Source organism: Falco biarmicus, chromosome 8, assembly GCF_023638135.1.
Source record: "Falco biarmicus isolate bFalBia1 chromosome 8, bFalBia1.pri, whole genome shotgun sequence".
Classification (NCBI taxonomy): domain Eukaryota; kingdom Metazoa; phylum Chordata; class Aves; order Falconiformes; family Falconidae; genus Falco; species Falco biarmicus.
The window spans coordinates 49,705,161-49,724,414 of record NC_079295.1 but is presented as its reverse complement, the minus strand read 5'-3'; the positions used below and the strand labels follow the sequence as shown (position 1 = coordinate 49,724,414).

At 39.6% G+C, this 19,254-nt stretch overlaps 1 protein-coding gene across 5 annotated transcripts in view; it reads left to right on the top strand.

Moving 5' to 3' along the window:
- TENM2 (teneurin transmembrane protein 2) overlaps positions 1-18,856 on the top strand; it is a 698,288-nt gene extending 679,432 nt beyond the window's left edge. For all 5 annotated transcript variants that reach the window (XM_056349860.1, XM_056349859.1, XM_056349858.1 and 2 more), the window contains 6 exons: positions 3,231-3,406; positions 4,957-5,192; positions 9,727-10,023; positions 10,930-12,544; positions 15,562-15,692; positions 16,905-18,856. In XM_056349860.1, coding sequence (XP_056205835.1) covers positions 3,231-3,406; positions 4,957-5,192; positions 9,727-10,023; positions 10,930-12,544; positions 15,562-15,692; positions 16,905-17,666 — 3,217 coding nt within the window. In that variant the 3' untranslated portion in view covers positions 17,667-18,856. The remainder of the gene's footprint in view (positions 1-3,230; positions 3,407-4,956; positions 5,193-9,726; positions 10,024-10,929; positions 12,545-15,561; positions 15,693-16,904) is intronic.
- The last annotated feature ends 398 nt before the right edge of the window (positions 18,857-19,254 follow it).

Below are 19,254 nucleotides of genomic sequence, written 5' to 3'. Positions count from 1 at the left end.
CTGGTCTCACCCCGAGCTGTCCTGGGAACTTCGGCCTTGGAAAGCTTTGCCTGCTTGGGCGGGCTTGGTCCCGGTTACCAATATATTAGCGAGTTAGCAGTGGTCACAGGGAGATGCTGTTTTTTTAAGATACTGGGATTAAGAAAGGATCACTCCACTTGTAATTTTATTGGTAGAAAAGCTTGGGATGAAACCTTAACTGAAGGAGAGAAAATTCTAACTGAAAGCTTAGGAATTTCAGTGTACCCAGACCCCTCCTGATTTGAAGATACAAAGGTTACCTTATCAGATCTGACTCATCTAGCCTGATGCTGTGTCATAGACTGTGATAGCGAGTGGCTGCTTCTGAAGATGATACCAAGAAGTCCCAGGTTGATTAATATATTTTCCATTGCAAATTTTTTTCTTTTACTTCATTAGACCCAGCTTCATGTCATTAAGAAGAAAGATACATAACCATTTAATTCCTATATAGCTTGATTCTTATTATTCATATAAATGTCTGGGTGTTCTATTTTACTAAGCACTTGCTCTCACATAATACATAAATTTAAAAAAAAATCTCAAAAAGATGTCACTTCTAGATTTTGTAATACATAAAAGGTTTCTCTTTTATTAATTTTACAGTTTTTAGCCTTAAGGTATTTTTAAAAATAGGATTTCATTGATGCAATGGATAAAGTAGAAATGCCTTCATTATACATTGGTGTTGCAGTGTGTATATATTATTTGAGTAGTGGATTTTTGATATATCTAGCTTGTAAACTAAGTGGTCTGCAGATCTTCATATAGAATACTTTTGTATGTATCAGTTTAAGCCTGTCCATCACTTGCTTATAAACCCTTTTAATCTCTGCCATTGCTGATTTCAAAACCTGTTACCAGCACTGGGAAACATGGCAGGGGGCAAAGCACTGATTTCTAGAAATAACAATAGAATGTTTTAATTTTTCTGGTTTGGTCTCCGTACAGCCTCATCCGTGTTTGCTTTTTAGGCTGCCCTTGTACTTTGAACGGAGATTTTCAGTGAGTAGCCCACAGCAATCCCCTGGAATTTTTCCTGGGTTAATTAAAAACCCAGCAATGTGAATGAAGAGTTTAAATTAATATCTCATTTGCATTGCCTAAAATATATTTGCTGATGGGGAGTTTCACCAACCATTTTTCTGGACGTCCACCAAGCTCTGTGTAGTCATGCTGAAGCCACTCATAGATTTTTCTAGTTTGTCCTAAATGACATTGTCTCTTCTATAATACTTGACACCTCAGCACTCTCTTCATCACTCTGCTAATCACTAAACACACCAAGGAAGTCCACATACAGACTCTTAGGGCATATCTCATTATTAACTTCTGGGATTTTGAAACTGTCCATTTTTTGCACTTTTTGTTTCTTCTTGCTAGATGGATGCTTGACTGGATCAAATTCTTCCCTCATCTATACTTTATGAGTATTTTTCAATTCTAGTTTGTGAAGACCGTTATATAGACTTAACCAAAGCCCCCAGAGCCCCTTTCATAGATTATCTCAACAGAATATCTTTTATCCAGTACCTTAAATTATATATAAAATATATATACATATGTATATATGGGTAGAAACTTGTGAATTTTACTAAGAAGATCATGCTGCTTAATCTTTATTTGATCCTGCAATGCTTAAATGAACACAGTATATTATTGGTCCCTCTTAGGTCACGTGAAGCTTTGTTTTATTGATCTACTTCTTTGCCTAATGCTTCCATTGGTTCTGGTAAGGCTTGTTGCTCCACAGGTGATTTTTTTCCTTCCTCCCCAATATTCAGTTGAATGGGTGCAACCATTTGCAATGGAGCTGAAAGGCATATTTTATATTTGTCTTAACTGAGGAGCCAATTTGTGTATTAATTTTGGAAATACACTATACAGTTCAGGTGGCCTACTTTGAGGTTTCTGAGTGATTTAATTGTAAAAAGTCATGTTGAAAGCACTGATTTTTTTTCATCTTTACAGCTAACCACGATGTACAAAGAACTCAGCTAACTCTGTGATACTAAACGTGCTCCTCTTCTCTTCTGTTACTCTCAAGCAGTGCAATGGATTTACCAGTTCTCTTCCAGGCTTCCTGCTCCCTGGATTTCTACGTTCAAAGGATGACCAGTTGGTTTCAATCTCTACCTAAACTTTTCCCTTTATCTACACAGGACATTTTTTTCTTGCCTTTCTGCTGATTAGAAGTATGTGCGCTTTGGTAGCAGCTGGGTGAGAGACACTTGCACAAGTAGAGAACTGCGGCAAGCAGAGTGTCAGACTGGAATACTGATTTTGTTTCAGGTCCCCATTTCTTGCCCTTAAGATCCGAAGGATTGCTTCTTTAGCATAAGTGTGCACTCAAATATAGCATACTAAAGGAAAGGGAGAAACAGTCTGATTTGATTTCAGGCAGCATTCCTTCTTTCCCCCCTCCTCAGGCTTTATACCTCTAAATAAATTTCACTCAATAAACTCATGGAGAGCCCTTTTTCTTTTTTTCTTTTCTTTTGGGTTTTTTTTGGTTTGGTTTTGTTTTTTTTTTTTATCTTTATGCCTCTGGAGCACTTAATTCATCTTCAAAGGTATATTCTGAGTGCTGACTGCTGCCCTTTGTGCAACTCCAACCTATCCTGTACTTTAACTTCTCATTATTCTTCTTTATGAGCCAAAATACTGACCCCAAAATGCAGTTCGATACCACAGATAAGATCTAAATGAAATTATTGTTTTCAAGTTTATGTCTTTTTTAATCTCTTATGGCAAGTTTATTCCTTGATATGTCACTTAAGGCCATACTTAGTAGTTTCCACTGAGTATTCAATTGCAAATGTGCAGTGTATGCAATTGATATTGTAGTATCCATCATAAGTCCACTTCCTTAGAGTGAAACGCAACTATTAAAATGCAGATGAATTTACTAATTATAATTGTTTGAGCCAAATATCACTCTGTGTATCTGTAATAATTTAATTCATTAATAATATAAAAGATGCTAGCCTGGATTTGCACTCATGTAGTTGAGATCACTATCTCTGAAAATTATTATTTCATCATTATAGACTCTTTCAAGAACAGAGAAATAGGTATGGCCAAGATGTTCTTGAAAATCTGTTTCATTCTGGGGTTTTTTGCACAAATGTGGTGCATTATTAATACATTGGGTATTGAAATGAACATATATCCTCATGCTTTTTTGCTCTCACTAACTTTTCTATTAGCTATGATCATGAAGGGCGTCTGACCAATGTAACACGTCCCACCGGAGTGGTAACTAGCCTTCATCGAGAAATGGAAAAGTCCATTACCATCGACATTGAGAATTCTAATCGGGATGACGATGTCACGGTCATCACAAATCTCTCCTCTGTGGAGGCTTCCTATACAGTTGTTCAAGGTACCAAAGTACACTTCTCAGCACATCTCCTAACCACACACACAACTTGAGAAAGCAATTCGCAAAAGATTTGTGCCATTAGTACACTTATGAGCAGGGGGAAAGCGTATAAGTGTTGCAGGAAAAACTCCCATAAAGCTCATTCCTAAGTGACAGGTAAGAGACATTTCACAATCACGCTTTCTGTCAAATACATATGGTCGTTACCTGCTGGTGTAAGTTAGCCCTTCTGTTACCTCTTGGGTCAGGGTCACTTTACCCACTCGCATATTTCTCTGTACTTCACTGCAAAATTGGTTCTGACTTCAGTGCCACAGAGATGCAGTCTGCTGAGCGTTGGCTGTCTGGGTAGAGATCCTTGTGGAGAGAGAGGATTAGGTAGAGTCCCACTATTAGAAATTAAATCTTCCAAATTAATACACTGCCATTAAATAAAATGTAGAACCGTCAGGGCAGTGGATGCTCTTGTGCCACAGTTAGCACTTCCGAGGACAGCGTTACAGCCCCAGCCTGGCAGGAGAGATCAGTAACAAAGTGGTTAAATGTTTGCACAGAGCTTTCCAGCACCGCCCAGGCATTGTATCTGATGAAGCAAAAACAGTCAGGTATCAAAGAGAGACTGAAAGGAATTTGACGAGTGATGGGTTTTTTTTAAATTAAGATACAATGTCACTGGAATAAGAATATCATCATTGAACAATAGTATCCTCCTGACATAAATGTCAGCATTTATAGACTATTATACCGTGACACGTCTGGTTATAAAGCCTTTATTTCTCTTATACCAGATGATTAATTACATAGATGCTGTCCTTCTGTCAGACAAATTGTGATGCTTTGGTGACAGTTGCACACTGTAGCGCTCCATCCTGGCTGAGAATCGGCTTGGCTGTGTCAAACAGCTGGAGAACTACAGGGTCATAAAAGTACAGGCTGTTTTTGTAACTCTTCTCCGACAGCCACAGGGCTGGGTGGGCGCATCAGGCTAGTGCACCTCTGGTGGGGTGGCAGGGAGCCAGGCAAGCAAAGGGCTGTGGCTGCCAGCTTGCACACCTTGAGGATTTAAAGCCAAACTCGAATTCTGTACAAAGCCTCTGCTTGGAGACAGTTTTTAAACAGAGGGAAGAAAAAAAGAAGAGGCGCTTACCTCTTCCCACTCTTTTTTTTTTTTTTTTTTTTTTTTTCCCCTGTCCTGGAGTTTAATGGTTTGTTGTTTATCCAGCAGGACAGTTTTCAGGAGTTTTTGTTCATATTAGAAATAAATTACATGGTTGAACACATATCACTGTGCATTTTGATTCATAATTAAGACTAAAGGGAAAACATAATGAAATAAACACAGTATCTCTCTGCAGGCTCACTGCTACACTACTGTTCTTTACATGAATCAGTAACATCTGTAATTTCCACCATAGTACCACGTAAATGGTAATTGCAGGCTGACTTCATTTAACTTCAACAGGAGTGCAATAAAAAACCAATCAAATTAAGCTATATGTTTTCTTTATGACTGGAGTAGCTAAATTATTTTCTTTTCATTATTGCTGTAGATCAAGTGAGGAACAGCTACCAGCTCTGTAATAATGGTACTTTGAGAGTGATGTATGCCAATGGCATGAGCATTAGCTTTCACAGCGAACCTCATGTCCTGGCTGGGACTGTGACTCCCACCATAGGACGATGTAATATTTCTCTACCAATGGAAAATGGTTTAAATTCAATTGAATGGCGTCTGAGGAAGGAACAGATTAAAGGCAAAGTGACTGTGTTTGGAAGAAAGCTCAGGGTAAGTAGAACCTGTCATTACAATAACAAACTTTTCTTCTGTGGGCAGAAAGTTAATTTTTCAGTTTGAAGGACATCTTTCCTAGTTTTGCTTGTTTTAAAAATGTACAGCCCTGGGATTGTCTTTGGTATGATGATCTTTTCTTTGTGAGGTCAGTTAACTGCATGGGATTATCTGCTGCACACAGCTACAGGAGCTTCATTACTGAAAGTATTCCAAAAGAGGGTGGCAAAAATACCCAGAATATTGGTGCAAGTCACTTTGCTTCTGAAGGTAGAGAAAAAAAAAAAAAAAATGAACTGCTCGCCATTTGTAAAAATGCTATGGCACACTTACCACAGTTAGTCCTGGGGAGAAAACACAATTACAGCTTGAGCGGTTACGTTCTGCTTCTGTAAAATCCCCCTACAGATTCATTGAGACAGGCATATTGTGTTTATTCCCTTTCCCAAATGGCACGATTGGAAAATAATTGCCATAATTACAAAGTCATAAGCATAGGATAAGAAAGACACTCAGGTCGTGTAATCCATCCCCTGCCAAATTAAAGATCTGCTGCAGCCGAATTAATCCCATTCTGTGTTTAGCTGGCCTGTTTTTCACCCCTTAAGTATCTAAACTTTCGCTGACTGCCTCAGTGTATACAGTTTTGGAAGGGCTTTGAGATACTGGGCAGGAAACAAATGTAGCGCTGGTTAAGGCCTGGTTCTTTTAATAATTCTTTCAACATCATTGGACATGAGATACCATTCTGTGTGTTCAAGATGAAATACTAAATGCAATATATGTAAACAATTATTTAGTAATTTACAAAAATTATAAGACTCTGATGTTAAATTTTGGTATTTTCCTATTGCATAATATCTAATTCATGAAGTCTTTCCTTATTCTCACAAATGCTCAGGATGCACATTGGGGAGAGGGGGAAGGCTGGACAAAAAATGGAATGAGATTAGCAGCTAATCCTTAATGACTAAATTTCATGGCTGTGTAATGGATTTTTGATGTGTTGACCTGCAGAAGTTGATTATAAGTAGAAAATAGATCAGCTCTGCATTTTGACTAGGTGTTCAAAATAAAAATAAATAGGACCCTGAAATGAAATTGCTGTAATCCTAACTCTCAATACTAAAAATTTAATAGAGGTACTTGTGGTAATTAGCTGAAGTTAAACACGTCTTAGAGCTGAAACCTTGCCTGAGATGGGTTTTCTTGCATCATGTTTATGCAAATCAAAACACTGCTTTATCTAGCAACACCTCAACATTTAATTGTCTGGTGTTAGTTCCTGTAACAATAATCACATATCCATTTAGCTCTTTTAAATGAAAATCACTGTGAGATTATAACAGGTTGAGTGGACTGAAAATGAAATTTGAAAATGAGGGAGAAAGCATGGAATTTATTTGCATCTCATTTATTCTAATTCATCTTCATAAATTCTTTAGTGAATGAAACAGAGCAAGTGCGTTGGAGCATTGGGGGGAGCAGGTGGCAGACAAGGTAGGCTACGGCAGCTGGGACAGCTGTGGCACGTAGCCGTACAGATGGGGGGGCACTGCTGCAGAACGAACGCAGCGCCGGCACAAGCAGGGAGAGAGCATGCGGAGCCATCTCCTGAATCCCCAATTCAGAATCGAGCATGACTGAAAGGGATTGTTACTGTGTGCAGTTCACTCATGAGTACTTACTGGAGCCCATGCCCCTTCTCCTCAACACTTAAAGGTGGCTTGTAAGAAAGATGGGGACAGAATTTTTAGTAGGGCTTGTTGCGATAGGACAAAGCATAATGGTTTTAAACTGAAAGAGGGAAGATTTACACTAGATATAAGGAAGAAATTTTTTACAATGTGGGTGGTGAAACACTGGGACAGGTTGCCCAGAATGGTGGTAGATGTCCCATCCCTGGAAGCATTCAAGATTGGGTTGGACAGGGCTCTGAGCAGCCTGGTCTAGTTGAAGATCTGATTGCAGGGGGAGGTCGGTCTAGATGACCTTTAAAGTCCTTTCCAACCCAAACTATTCAACTGCTCATCATGCTGTGGGCACGCCTGAGCTGTACATGTCAGCCTCTGTAAACATGTCTGGACAGACTTCATTAAGCCAAGAAAGGAAGACCTGCTCATCACCGTTATCCCACTTACAGTCCACAACTACTTTGTGCACCATCTATTCAGTGTCTCGGGATAGTTTCAGATAAAGTCTTGGTAAGATTCTCTTCTGAAGATTTTTTGGTGCGGCATCATGTTAGTGATTTTTGTTTCAAGACCTTTACCCAAGGCACAAAGGGCTTGTCCCTGCAGCCACGGGAGAACCAGATGTCCCTCTAAGTAGTGGAACAAAGGGGAAAGAGCTTGTTAGGTAATCTTCAGTCATGATACTTGTAATAGTGTTATTAGCGTTGCCAGGAAGAGTGGGAGTTAGTAATTTTGTTTGGGTTTCTATATAATTAATATGACACTACAATTACACTTAGACTCTCTGGTTTTACTTGTTTTACAAATTAAAATGATGTTACTGAATTATCCAAGCAGGTGCTTCTTTACTCTCCAAGTGATGTTTGTGTCTGTGCCTAGCTCTTGTCTGTGTAAGCATTAAAAAAAAAACCCTAATACTTCCATTTTCTATGACAAAAAAGCGAATAACCTAGTTTTTGAGGAAAAGGAGGGTACCTGGAGTCAGGCTTTCCGACACACAGGTTACCGTTGCCGTTACTGTAATGGAGAGAAGAAACCCCAGAAATCCCAACTGCTTTATGAAACTTCTGAAATTAAAAAACAAAACCAAAAAACCCCACCCCAACCAAAAGCTAAAATTCAGTTTGTAATCTTTATGAAAGTCTTTTGTTGGCTTTTGCCTTGAAGGCAATCTGCCTGTCCTTAGGAAATTGGGACCTTTCAGTCACTGACCCTTTGTTGCAGCAAAATGTTGGGAAGTCAGAGCTCTCTTCTGCTTCCCTACCGGCTCTGTGGAGCGGGGCGGGGGTGTCATCAGGATGGAGCCTACGCTTACAGAGCTAGAGTAACCAGTTCAGGAAGTACTGATGCCAGGTTTGGTGTCCCTCGCTTTGTTTCCATTACACTGGGAAAGCAGGGTATGATTTACTGTGCCAAGGTGTTTTAAAAATAATACCCTGTCTTTTCCTTGAGTCACAGAAGTTGTTGCTGGGATAACCTTCAGGAAAACTTACAGAAAAGAGCTTTTTCTAATAATTGCCCACTGAGGAAATGCAAACTGTTAAAGAGCTAAATTTTATTAATGGAAAAAATTAAGATAATGAGCGATAATTTGAAATAATTATTTCTTTACAAACACAAAATCGTGTTAATTTTAAATTTGCTTCCTGTATAACTGAATTCCTGCAGAGTTGGGTGGGATGGGAATTGGGTTTACCCCTCCCAGCGAAAATATCTCAGAATAACTTTTATGTCCTTGAGAAAGGCTCAGGGTTAATTTGCATACTGTTTGATGTGCAGTTTAATTTTGGATAAGAGAAAATGTTGCTTAATCAAAGCTACTGTAAAATATAAGCTGGAGAACAAATCCACAGAAACTGATGAATACTTTTTAAGTAGTCATTGCTCTCAAATTATATCTAATTTAAAGACTTCTACTTTATTAATGATGCATCTACAATTAAATTACTTAAAAGCTTTATCAGATTACAGCATTAGCCTGAATTCTGTGGCTTAGCCTCCAGTGTATATGTTTGTGTATCTCTCATTATAGCACTCTGACTAGAAGCCTCTCCATTTTTATTCTTCTGTTCCTTTATTGCTGTTTTGCTCTTTTATTAAAAAATAATATCGAGCACTGAAACACTTCATGCTGTACTTTGATTTGGAAATTGTAACTGAAAACAATGGGAAAAAAAGAAAAATTATTTAACCTAATTATTTAGCACTTTTCTTTCTCAAAACTAGAAGTCCATCTTTCCCAGCCCGTATGATCAGGATTTTTAATCAGAAGAAATAAAACCTATGCCAAGTGGTCGGGTCCTGCTGAGGGATCTATTTGGAAAGTAAATGATGGAATCCTTAAATGAATGAATTCATAAGCAGGGCATTGCAGCTACAGAACCTAAGTGGCTAAACCTCAATGAAGGCACAAAATTATAATTTCTTCTGTTTTTCTTGGAGTCATTGTAAGGAAAAAGGCTAAGAACTACTGATGGCAGAAGTAGAAAAATTACTTCCTCGCAAAAGAATTTGTTTCTCTGCTAAGTGCTAACACTCTGCACTTTAAGACTCAGGCGTGCTGCATGTCTGTTCTGTCAATAAGGGGAGCCTTTCTCTGTAAGATTACAGCTCCCATGTTGCAAAGAGATGGGAAATATCCCAGTAAAACACTCAAAGTTCCGTATTTAAATACACTGCGAAGCTGATAGCAAAAGCTAGCTAATAGGAAGACATCCTACACTTTTAAAAAACGTGGGGAACTCGGGTTCTCCGTCGTGCATGCTATTTGCATGCTGAAACCGCACGGAGGTGTAGTGCCTACTGCTCACTGAATGCAGCCTTCCTTCATTCCATAGGTGCACGGAAGGAATTTACTGTCCATCGATTACGACCGGAACATACGCACGGAAAAAATCTATGATGATCATCGGAAATTTACACTGAGGATAATTTATGATCAGCTAGGACGGCCTTTCCTTTGGCTGCCTAGCAGTGGCCTGGCAGCTGTCAACGTGTCTTATTTCTTCAATGGGCGCCTGGCGGGCCTTCAGCGGGGTGCCATGAGCGAAAGAACAGATATCGATAAGCAAGGCAGGATCATATCGCGCATGTTTGCAGATGGGAAGGTTTGGAGCTACACCTATCTGGAAAAAGTAGGTGATGTGGTTTTACCTTCTGGCATTAGCTACAAGGAAGTCAAAGTACTATTTGGCTTCACTTGAAACTCTGTGTGTAACATACACACAAATTATCTAAAATTTTATGTATTCCAGCTGTTAAGAAATACCTGGTCTCAAATTCCTTATTTTTCAATTAGTCAACTAATTTGACTAATTTTTAATGGCAAATACTTTGTTCAAGGTGTGTATCTTCTGATACTTTCCCAAAAGCCATTAGGCTGCCATATAATGGTATAAACTACCACAATGAAATGTGCTTTAAGACCAGAAATGCATGACTAAACCTGACAAAAGGTCAAGGTAGAAACAGGTAATTCATCTGTAATAATTATTTATAAAATGAAAATAGGGTAATGCATTTTTACTTAGTCTAAGACACTTCATTCATAGAAGTGTCTTAAATACTTCAAAATTGCATATTGTTTCCCCTTTCCCTTCTTTGAACCTATTGTTTCAAGCAAACAAGAGCTGATGTTCTCGGCTTAGTTTCTCACATTTTTCACAGTAAGAGTTGTGAATTGCAACTGTTAGTGGAAAGGTAAATCTAGTCATTTATCACACCCCTCTGCATCCCTCAGTAAAAAAAGAAAAGGAAAAAAAAAAAAAAAAGTCCTACTAAAGGGAGGGTAGCTAATATGCTAGCTAGCCAACCTACACTCCCTCTGGAGTGTCAGCATATTGATTTCCAAGTAGCAGATCCTTTCATGCGGCAATCTGACAATATTCCCGGGCAGCTTTGTGCCCCTAACTAATGTATCTAATTCTCTTTTTATTTATTAAACAGCAGTGCCTCTGCAGTCAATTTTTCTTTTCTTTAATGCCCTCTCAGAGGTCACATGCTGAAAGCTAGTAACTGTGTATTCATTTTTCCCCCTGTAGTCCATGGTACTACTGCTTCAGAGTCAACGACAGTACATCTTCGAGTATGATTCTTCAGACCGCCTTCACGCCGTGACCATGCCTAGCGTGGCTCGGCACAGCATGTCGACTCACACCTCCGTTGGCTACATTAGAAATATTTATAACCCTCCTGAAAGCAACGCATCCGTGATTTTTGATTACAGTGATGACGGGAGGATTTTGAAAACATCATTTTTAGGCACTGGCCGACAAGTCTTCTACAAGTATGGAAAGCTATCCAAATTATCTGAAATTGTTTACGACAGCACGGCAGTTAATTTTGGATATGATGAAACTACAGGCGTCCTAAAAATGGTGAATTTGCAAAGTGGAGGGTTTTCCTGTACAATCCGCTATCGCAAAATTGGCCCTCTTGTTGACAAACAGATCTACAGATTCTCTGAAGAAGGTATGGTCAATGCGAGGTTCGATTATACGTATCATGATAACAGCTTTCGAATCGCAAGCATCAAACCCATAATTAGTGAGACGCCTCTTCCAGTTGATCTTTACCGTTATGATGAGATTTCTGGCAAAGTAGAGCATTTTGGCAAATTTGGAGTTATTTATTATGATATCAATCAGATTATTACTACAGCGGTTATGACACTGAGTAAGCACTTTGACACCCATGGGCGCATTAAAGAAGTTCAGTACGAAATGTTCAGATCCCTGATGTACTGGATGACTGTACAATATGACAGCATGGGAAGGGTAACTAAAAGAGAACTGAAACTTGGTCCTTATGCCAACACGACAAAGTACACCTATGATTACGATGGAGATGGGCAACTGCAAAGTGTAGCAGTGAATGACAGGCCAACCTGGCGTTACAGTTACGATCTGAATGGAAACCTTCATCTCCTGAGTCCTGGAAACAGCGTCCGATTGATGCCTCTGCGCTATGACCTCAGAGACAGGATTACGCGCTTAGGTGACATCCCATACAAAATTGATGATGATGGATTCCTGTGTCAGCGAGGCTCAGATGTGTTTGAGTACAACTCCAAAGGACTCTTAACGAGAGCTTATAACAAAGCAAACGGGTGGAGCGTTCAGTACCGTTACGATGGACTCGGCCGAAGGGCTTCCTGTAAGACTAATCTGGGGCATCATCTACAGTACTTTTATGCTGATCTTCACAATCCAACAAGGGTAACTCACGTCTACAACCATTCCAATTCAGAAATCACCTCTTTGTACTACGATCTGCAGGGCCACCTCTTTGCAATGGAGAGTAGCAGCGGGGAAGAATATTACGTCGCCTCTGATAACACGGGCACTCCGTTAGCTGTGTTCAGCATCAATGGCCTCATGATCAAACAGCTTCAGTACACGGCGTATGGGGAGATTTATTACGACTCTAACCCCGATTTCCAGCTGGTCATTGGGTTCCACGGAGGGCTGTATGATCCTTTAACCAAACTCGTCCATTTTACCCAAAGGGACTATGATGTCCTGGCTGGACGCTGGACATCTCCTGATTACACCATGTGGAAAAACATTGGTAAAGAACCTGCTCCTTTCAATCTGTACATGTTCAAGAGTAACAACCCTCTCAGCAACGAACTGGATCTAAAGAATTATGTAACAGGTGAGACTTCATTATGTTTCTTATAAATAACACTGCAGTTTGGGAGTTAGTTGATTGGGGAAAGAAATCAGACTTCTCTTTACGAGCCAATTGCTGAACGCTCCCATCAAGTCTGGCCATCTTCCTTTTTGTGCTGTGAAAAGGGCTGGCTAGTCCTGATTCTTTGATACTGCTGCTTCCTGAATGAAGGGCACTAAATGAGAAGCCATAATGAGTTATGGAGGCAGGTAGGAGGAAAATGCCTTAATATTCCATTTCAGCACAGCCATAGTGCTCTTCCTATTGAACTAGTATGAAGATGAGTTCATTCTGATTTTGTACAATAAAAAGCAGTGTCACCTACAAGAATCACCAGCAGGTTAGTTGCAGAATCGGGAACCAGAACTCCTCAGCATCTCTTCCCCTTAGGGCTACTTTCAGAATTAACTGCTAGCGGAGCCCATGGGCACATTACAAATTAGTACCAAGAATGGATTTAATTAAACCTCTTTCTCCATTTAACTTTTAATATGCAAACAGTCTTTAGTATTTAAAACAAAAATCTTGATGTTTTTGAAAATTATTTCCTCCTGAAAGACTTAAGAAATTTTCTGGAATGTGTAGAGCTAAGAAAGAGAAACAATAAAATAGTTTTGATTGCGTATGTTAGAATTGGGCAAAACTTGTAACCCCTTCTTAATCAGTAATAATTTTTCACTTAAGATCACACAGTACTTGAACTAGCTGCTGGCAATTTCTAAAAAGAAAGGTAATTAATATGTCTTCAGGAAAAGCTTTTTTCAGAATTGAATATGCAATATACAGTAATTAGAGCAGTGATATCATTTTTAAAAGGAGCTATCTTAATTTCAGCAGTAATTAGAATTTCAAGAAAAGTGTGCACTTTCTTCAAAGAAAACCATAGCAAGTTTCATTAGTATGTTGGGACCTAGATATATGTGCAACACCCCATAGTTTCTACCGTAATACTTTGCAATTTGAAGATAGTGTGAAACTTCTCTGATAGTACAAAACTACTGGGGACTAAAATTACCTTGGGATCAAAACCTGTTGTCCTAAATTCAACAAAATTCCAGTTTTCATACAGCACTGTTTGATGTAGATTTTCTGTGTCATCTTACAATATTTTGCTATGTTCTGAAATTGCATTCATTTAATTTATCCATCCACTGGATGAAATCTAGGAGGATATATTGCATTTTGGTATAATGCACACCTTATAGTCTGTAAAAATACTTCAGTGGTGATGAAAATATTTGTTGCTGTATGGAGCACAGATTAGCTTGCACAAGAAGAGATTATGGTGGCACTTTGGCTGTCATAGTTTAAAAAAATACAAACAGAAAAAAATACTTCCCCACCCCAATCCATTCTTACTGTTAACCCCTGGCGCTGCTGTATTCACAGCTGAAGAGGAATTCCTGTAGTAAGGCCAGTGCTGCAAGGCATGTTGGCTAAGCAAAATAGTAACTACTTGAAATCTAGGTCCTCCTCTTTTTTTTGCAGAATTAGGGCAGCTGAAGTGAATTGTTCAGGAGATACCGTTATACTGTAAGATAAATGGAAGCCTTAAAAAGGAGCAGTAACCATGTGCTGGCCAAAGCTACAGGGAAAAATATGGTCAGGACTGTGTGATGGGCGATACATACAAATACCTTCATAGAAGCAGAGCATTTCACTTATTTCAGTGTCAGAATGGCTCAGAAAAGGCGACTTTCGCTGTCAAATGTCCTCAACCAAGAAGCATTACACTTTTTATAATGTAACATAACCTCTGCTAAAGCTTTGGGGGAAACAGGCTTTGCAAGAGCGAGCAGGTGCCATGTTGTGGCTGAGCATGTCCTGGGGGTCTGTAGGTGTTCAGGTGGGTGCTCTGCAGGTCTCTGCGTGCCCGTGGGCAGCAAGCAGAGCCCGCTGTGCACCTGCGTGCTGCAGACACCATGCTTAGAGTGGCCTAAATTCAGGCAGCGACCCCTGCATCGAGCGTGCCTTGCCACAGCCATGTCTCCTGTCAAATGTGAAGTTTGGCTCACGCAGAGAAGCAGCAGTAGCAGCGTCAGAAGGCGTTGTAGGCCAGCAAGGGGAGAAGGCTACTTGCAGGAAAAGGCAGGAGTGATGTTTGAACAGGAGTCCTCATGAACATAGGTCCAAATCCAAGTCCAAAGCACAAGTGCCTGTGCTTCCACACTGCTTCGATCTCTGCGATGGCCAGAAAAGAGCAGCAGGAAGCATAAATGTAAAACGGGGTCATGGGGTTTTGGTAGGGTATTTTTTTGCTTAAAAACTTTATTTTGATAACTAAAATACATCATTAGTTCTTAATACCTGCTGAGTGAGAATTACTGTTATTCATTCAGTGGCACAGCTTTTTCAACTAGATATGAAGCCAGAGGTTTACTGGTCAGAGCTGGAAGTTCCCGAAGCTCCCCCCAGAGCTGAGCTGTAACCCACCCATGCAAGTCTTACTTTTCCATACAGCCTGGAGGCATGGGAAGGACATTCATGGTGCCTAAATTTAGACATCTGAATTACAAGTCCAGCTTCTCACTGCATTTAATGGAGCCTCCCGAGACCTGATGACAGCTAATAGAAGTAGGACATAGAAGAGAAGCCGTGTATTTTCCCAAAGGACTTTCCAGATGGTTTTAGGAGTACTAACCTGATAAAACATCATTTTACAATACAGTTTGTAGGCTACAGTAGCCACAGCAGAAGGTGTCAGAAATGGAACAAGTAGTACGTATGGTAAAATGTTTGGATAATCCATGTGCTGTCATGTAAGAAGAATGGAAAAGGTGGTATATCCCTGATGAACTATTTAGGATAAATTCAAAGCAACATGTGCCTGTTCATGGTGGATTACTACAATTCTGCAAAGTGCCACACTGTAACATAAATTATGAGTTTCACTGCTACTTGAAATTAAAGAGGTCAAGGATGGATTTCCTCATATTTTTATTTCTTGTGTTTATTATCCACATTTATTTCTCACTTACCTGCTTACTTTTGATTTTTAGATGTCAAAAGCTGGTTGGTGATGTTTGGATTTCAGCTTAGCAACATTATTCCTGGTTTCCCTAGAGCAAAAATGTATTTTGTGTCACCGCCATATGAGTTGTCTGAGAGTCAAGCATGTGAAAATGGACAGGTAAGCAGAAACATGAAGTTATTTTTCTTGATAAATTTGCCCCACTTTACAAATATAACTGCTGGCTCTTCTGTAGTCACAGCAGAAGGCCAAGTATTTATTTCAGTGTAAAATGAAGTGAGTAGCTAGGTTTTATACCAATAACATATGCTTTTCTTGCCAGCCTTTGTTGTTATCATAATTACAGTGTCATTGGTTTGTCTTTTATTGAGTTCTTCCTTGATTAACAAGTTGTAACTCGATTAACTTGATTAGCAATGACAAAGGCAGACTTTGTCAGGGTAATTTATCATCTGTTGTACCTTTGGTAAAACCATCCTAATAACATGTGTGTTGCAATAAACTTAGGTTGGTACTTGCTGTACTGCTACGGAATGGTTCTGCTTCTCACCCTGTAATAGGATTCCTCATCGTTTCTGTCTGATGCTTTTCACAATTAGAGGCTTTGGTTCGCTACTCCAGTTACCACAGTTAACTTCAGTTACAGTATGCTTACTTGTCAGGTTAAGGGTGGAAAAGGGTATGTGCTTCAATGTTTATAATAAATTCCAACCCATTTCATAAACTTAAAAAGAGTACTAGGCCAATTTCAAACTTAGTCTTTGCTTGGCTTACTTCGCTTTTGTGGTAATAGAACAGAAATTATCATATAAACCTAGACATACCACGTTCACAGGCTTTTAAGTAATTTGAGGGTCTAAATGCCCTCTTCAGGAATTGCTTTGGAATTTTGGAACCCAAATCTCATTGGTTTTTAAAAAGCCTTACATTCATAAGCATTTTAGTCATAGATACTGGTTGAAATCTCTGGGCAAAAGTGTTCCAAAGTTAAGTGCCATCTTTTAATAGATGGATTCTGTTTGTTTCCAACTCTGATGAAAATCGTGCTGGGCTTGGGTCTTACTTATTCTTGTAATGGACACTATATAGTTTCCCAAAATTGAGATTTGTGGTACATATATGCTACAAAGGGTGATGAAGGAGAAATATTTTTTCCTATCAGTAATACCAAAGAATAATTTGCCAAATGAGTATTTACCTGATTCTAAAAAGGGTATGTATATGGTGGTCCTTCCATAGCACAGAATTTTTCACTGCATGGTTTTCCTTTAAAAAAACAAAGCAAAGATTAGCATTAGTCTCTGAAATTAGTATTTTCAGCTCTGTATCTTCTTTGGTGGTTTTTGTTTTACTTTGTTTTGCTTTCCCCAGCTAATTACAGGAGTTCAGCAGACAACGGAAAGACACAACCAAGCTTTCATGGCTCTTGAGGGACAGGTCATATCTAAAAGATTACATGCCAGTATTAGAGAAAAAGCAGGTCACTGGTTCGCAACAACCACTCCTATCATTGGGAAAGGAATCATGTTTGCTGTGAAGGAAGGCCGGGTAACCACCGGCATTTCCAGCATAGCCACAGACGATAGCAGAAAGATTGCCTCTGTCCTTAATAGTGCTCACTACCTGGAAAAAATGCACTACAGCATTGAGGGGAAGGATACCCATTACTTTGTCAAGATAGGCTCAGCTGACAGCGACCTTGTCACCCTCGCGATGACCAGCGGGCGGAAGGTCCTGGACAGCGGGGTCAACGTCACCGTCTCCCAGCCCACTCTCCTCGTCAATGGCAGGACTCGAAGGTTTACCAATATTGAGTTTCAGCATTCCACCCTGCTGATCAACATCCGCTACGGACTGACCCCCGACACGCTGGACGAGGAGAAGGTGAGAGTGTTAGACCAGGCTCGGCAGCGAGCCCTGGCATCAGCCTGGGCCAAGGAGCAGCAGAAGGCACGGGATGGCCGAGAGGGCAGCCGCGTATGGACAGACGGAGAGAAGCAGCAGCTTCTGAACACGGGAAGGGTTCAAGGTTACGAGGGATATTATGTCCTGCCCGTGGAGCAGTACCCAGAGCTAGCAGACAGTAGCAGCAACATCCAGTTTTTAAGACAGAATGAAATGGGAAAGAGGTAACAAATTAACCTGCTGTCATCCTGTGCTGGATGAATCAGTAGTCATAACTGTTATCTCCTCTCCTAAGGAGATGAAGACCTAAATGGGGGCACTAGGCTGAGCTACTCTGGGATAGTAAGTGGCAAAAAAGCTCATATTTTTTGAGTTCAATGCTACTGTTCAAGTGATTAAAAACCACATCCTGAAGTGGACTAAAGCCAGACTGAAAACTCTAACCATACAAATTAAAAAGTACCCCTGAAATATTACCCACTTGTTCTGGGTCTAAAGAAAAACAAAAAGAAGGCCTCGTATTGTATTACCTCACTCCATTCACACGTGAGCAAACTAAGAAATCCAAGTGGGCCACTTTCACTAACCAGCTGATGAAACACAGATGATTCAGACTGCTTGTTTGATAAATATCCAAGAGGTTTTCATTTAAAGCAAAATACAGGTGCATTTAAAACATGACTTTGGGGTGATTTGTGTGTAGCAACTGGAGGACAATGAGAATGCAAGTGAGAGCGCACTGGAAATAGTAAAGAAAAATATATTTAAAAGTAACAAAACCACACTTGCACTCTGACCCTCCACTTGTCTGGCCTGAAGCTTAACTTATTCAAAGAGGGCAGAGTGTAAAGTTACATTCAAAATGGTGGCTATAAATCACTACAAATAAATTTCATACTCTGTTTGTCTTTGAAGATTTCCATTGTGGACAGTATAACACAGTTACAGGGTGTAGTCTGTTTAGATTCAGTAGTTTGTTGGTATCAGTTCCAGTAGAGCTGTGGGCATTGTGTTACACTATTGCAAATGGGCACCACGTCAGATCACCCTGTACATACATCAGCCAGAAGGCACAATCACTGTTTCAGATTTAAAAATTATTAGTGTGTTTGTTTGGTCGAGAAACTGAGACAATCACATTACAGTCACCACAAAAAAATACAAAAAAAAAAAAAAAAAAACCCACCCAAAAAAAAAAAAAAAAAAGAAAAGAAAAAAAGAAAAAAGTCTAATAAGAACTTTGGTACAAGAACTTTTTTGTAATATACATGTATGAATTGTTCATTGAGTTTTTATATTAATTTTAATTTGCTGCTAAGCAAAGACTAGAGACAGGCAAAGATAATTTATGGCAAAGTGTTTAAATTGTTTATACATAAATAAAGTCTTTAAAACTCCTGTGAATTACTTGTCTTCCATTGTTAGATCTTTTAAAAATGAAAGATTAGTGTCTTACTGTCACCTAATGCACACGGCATCTTACATGTCAGAATGGCTTCTGTTGTTGCACTGTGGGTTCTACAGAGGGCTGGTCCTTTGCTCTCTGGGTAAGCGAAGTCCTACGCACGCATCACCTGGAACTCCGCTTAGGACACCGCAGAAAACTGGTAAATGCTTTAGAAGTTCCCCCTCTGCAGCTCATGACTAGCAACCCTCAAACTGCTGTGTTTCAGTCCTGGAATTATTTTAATCGCACTACAGTAACCTCCAAATGGTTTGAAAATGCAGTAACGTAAGATTAAATGGAACATGGAAGGCCGTACTGCGAGCCAGGAAGGCTCCATGAAATCTGTCTTCTGTGGGAGATTGCTTATTT